At 35.4% G+C, this 4119-nt stretch overlaps 1 protein-coding gene across 1 annotated transcript; it reads right to left on the reverse strand.

Annotated features, from left to right (window-relative positions):
* Positions 1-2670: 2670 nt before the first annotated feature.
* LOC137635023 (uncharacterized) lies at positions 2671-3375 on the reverse strand. Its single transcript, XM_068367638.1, has one exon. It carries the CDS (start codon positions 3373-3375, stop codon positions 2671-2673), a length of 705 nt encoding a protein of 234 aa, XP_068223739.1.
* Positions 3376-4119: the final 744 nt, after the last annotated feature.

The following is a 4119-nucleotide window of genomic DNA, read 5'->3' on the forward strand; positions in this document are numbered from 1 at the left end:
ATATATATCTCCCTCTGTCCCACACCTCATCACCGGTTAATCCCTTTGACCGAAGGTCATCCTTGAAACAGTCCATCCACTAATGAGAGTGTCCCCATTATCCCTACTCCAAAATCTCTAGAAGTGCGTGCTATTGGTTGATTTCGCTCAACCAACACTATTATACATTGTCACATAGGCTACACATTATTATTCAAGTCCTATTCTAGATCTTTCTTCTTTCATCTGTTCTTCAATTATCTCCGTCAACGAAGTTGGAAGGAGGTTATGTTTTACCCCCTGTTTGTGTGTTTGTGTTTGTAATTAGTGTGTTTGTGTTTGTAATTAGTGTGTTTGTTTGTGAACAATATCCTGGTCACAATTTTAATCGCAGAGTAATGAAACTTGCAGGGATCAACTGTTAAGTAAAAAGCTGGAAATGATTAAATTTTGGAAGGTCAAGGTCAAAGGTCAAAATCACGGTTAAGCAAAGTGTCCAAGTCATGTAATCAGACATAAGTTTTAACATCGTTGTGTCAGAGAATTAAAACTTTGTTCATATTTAAGTGTATGAAAATGCACGCCAATTAATAAATGTTAAGGTCAAAGGTCAATGTCAAGTAAAAGGTCTAGAAATAAACTACTGCGGCGGAGATCTGGGCCCTTTTGAGTACCCCTTAGTTCGTTTATTTTTTCATCATAACTTTGGGTGTGATTCTTCATTGGACTTTGCAAAATAGTTGAGGATTTGTGATGTCTTCCATTCCAAGTAGTATAAAAACAAAATACATTTGCCCGAAAGGAGTTTCATCAGAGCGTTCTTGTGCATGAGAGAGAGAGAGAGAGAGAGAGAGAGAGAGAGAGAGAGAGAGAGAGAGAGATTAGGAATGGCTTCATCTTCTTGGTCCCTTGTTGTTATCTTTGCTGATAACCACTTCATATCCTCTGTTAATCCTCCTAGTCTCTCTCTCTCTCTCTCTCTCTCTCTCTCTCTCTCTCTCTCTCTCTCAGTAATGATATCTCATTAGACAATGGACACTATCAGCTTACTTATCTTTTGCACTACCATGATTGATATCCACTTTATTAAATAGACGAAATATTTGTATGTCAGTGTTTCTTTCGATTTTTCATCACGTTTTTCTTGAAATTTTGAAAAAAAAAAAAATCATAAGACTACAGTGTGTATAATCTTAGCTACAGTAATTTTTATATAATAAACAATAATTTTTCGATGCAATGATGTTCGTGAGCCAACATTATTTTATTTCTCTAGAGTTTTACGAATTTCAAAGGTAATTGTGAACTATTTTGTGTTGGTTACAGCTCTGTAGATTACGATTTTAAGGGATTTTTACTTGATTCAGATTTATAAATGTTTTGATATTTTGATTCAGATTTATAAATGTTTTGATATTTTGATTCAGATGTATAAATGTTTTTACATTTAGATAAATACTGCTAAGCTACTAACATAGTTGGAAAAGTAGGATAGTATAAACCAAAGGGATCCAAATCTAACCCCCCCCCCCTTAACTTGACCAAAAAGCCGAAATCCTTACCTTCCTAATGACCTAACGGGGGGGGGGGGGGGGCCCTAACACCCCCAGCGATCCCCCAACCACTTTCGTATCATACAGACCCAACCTAATCGAACCTATTAGTTCCCAGGTCACAACCCCTAGCTGGGGGCAAGCCCCCGGACCCCCTTCTTGGGCTGAACTTAGAAAATATGAAATAACTTCATATTATGGTATATCGGATCATAGTAAAGCACATCTTCCCCATAAGGCATAAGGAAAAACGATTGGCTAGTAATAAGAAAGATATCGCCCTGTCCCGATAAACTACATTCACTACATATATATATATATATATATATACATATACATATACACACACACATATATATATATATATATATATATATATATATATATATATATATATATAGAAAACGTAACTATATAATTAAACATACACATGTACATATATATACACACCAACACACACACACACACATATATATATATATATATTTATATATATATATATATATATATATATATATATATATATATATATATATATATATATATATATATATATATATAGTTATATGTGTATGTATGCATATTCTCGCTTGCACAGACGCACATACACACACATATATATATATATATATATATATATGTAAATATTTATATAAAAAGTTTACATACATATACATGAGTGTATAACTAAGACAGGGACGATAAGTGGTTAAACGTTTAACAGAAATTTTCAAATTCTAATATTTTTTGAAAAATTAAAATCACTTTTAATCTGATATTTTGAGACGAATATTTCCTGATATTTCTAGAATTTAGAAATAAAACCTGGAGATCGAATCCTATATAAAGAGCAGCTGAGCGTTGTTCTTCATCACATATCTAACATGGATAACTTTAAATTACTGAGTTATCAAGTTCGCAATAAAAAACATAGTTTTTATGATGATGATTGGGTCATGTGCGAATTAATAGATTCAAGTGGGCACAACAATCAAAAGACTTTTCTGTGGTTATTGAAACAGAAAAATAATTACAAACCTTTATTACAAATAGTTCCTTTTATATATTTACAAAACAAATTTCAATATACTAAGAATGAGCATTCCTTTAAAAACTTGAAATGAAACTTTGTTCCTTCCTATGGAGCCCCATTGGCGAGCTTGTCGTCAGTTTTCATCAGGTCAAAGGCCACACCTTCGCGCCATCTCATGAGAACAGAGATTTGTTGTTGGAGTCGAGCCTTTATTTCCTCTTCTTGTTTCTTCTGCATCTTGACGTTTTCAAGGTCACGGAAACACTGTTCCTTCTCTCGTTGTAGCTGCCGCAGATCATCTTGCAGTCGATTATTTTCTCCATCGATGGCGTTGGCTTTCTTGGTCATCTCCTGAAGACGACTGTCTCTCTCTTGCAGAAACGCATTCTGATCCCGGAGTCTGGTGTCTTTTTCTTGAAGTTGGCATTCCAGATGTTGCTTCTCTTGGGAAAGGAATCTTACTTCTTTTTGAAGATCTTCAACTTCAAGCTGCATCTCTTCCTTGTCACTCTTGCATCGGTTGATTGTCTCAGCTTGTGCCTTGATGTGTTTTTCCATCTCCATCTTTTCTTCAGTCACTTTACCCAGATTCTTGTGCATCTTCTCTGCATCAGTCTGTAGCTGAACGAGTCGGCAATTGCTCTCATCCAAGTGAGCCGTCAAACTCATCACCTGCTTATTCAAGTCATCATTCCTTTGGGCCACTTCATCAACATATTTCTTCAGGTCTTTGTTTTCTTCTTTGATCTGAAGGAGCTTTTCTTCCAGTTCAGCTTTACACCTTTCACCAGCCGCTATCTGCTTTTCCATAAGATTCTTCTGATCCTCGAGGCAACGGATCTTGTCTTTCAAGGCCTGATGCTCCAACTGCTGCTTTGTGAATCTTTCTTCTTATATTCATCTGTTTCTTTCAACTTGCGCTCCAGCTCCTGAATCTTTCTCATATTAATGGCAATCACATTCAGATTCTTTACTTGCTCTTTTAGTGTGACACAGAGCTCCTGAATGTTTTTCTTCAAGTCTTCTTCTTCTTCTTCTTCTTCTTCATCAGTCTTTCGTCGCTTTCCTTGTCTCAGACCAAATAAAAGAATTGCTCCAAGTCCAACAAAGAGAAGGAAATTGTCGATCCAGAAGACGTTGTCATGACCATCACGGTTGACTCCAGGGAAGATGTACCGAAGATGATTCCCGGAGGCTTCACGGAGCACGGCGACTCCGCAGAGAGCTGTGAGGGCCAAGTAAGGCAAAGTCTTTTCAAAAAACTTATCCATGTTAGATATGTGATAAATAACGACGCTCACCTGTTTATATAGCATTCGATCTCCAGGTTTTATTTTTCAATTCTAGAAATTTCAGTAAATATTCGTCTCAAAATATCAGATTGAAGTGAGTTTAAATTTTCAAAAAAAAAAAAAAAAAAAAATAGGATTATTTGAACATTTCGGCTGCAAAACGTTTTAGCCATTATCGTCCCTGTCTCAGTTATACACTTATGTGTATGTATGTAAGCTTTTCATATAAATTTATACACACACACACACATATATATATATA

This window comes from Palaemon carinicauda, chromosome 3 (assembly GCF_036898095.1).
Source record: "Palaemon carinicauda isolate YSFRI2023 chromosome 3, ASM3689809v2, whole genome shotgun sequence".
Taxonomy (NCBI): domain Eukaryota; kingdom Metazoa; phylum Arthropoda; class Malacostraca; order Decapoda; family Palaemonidae; genus Palaemon; species Palaemon carinicauda.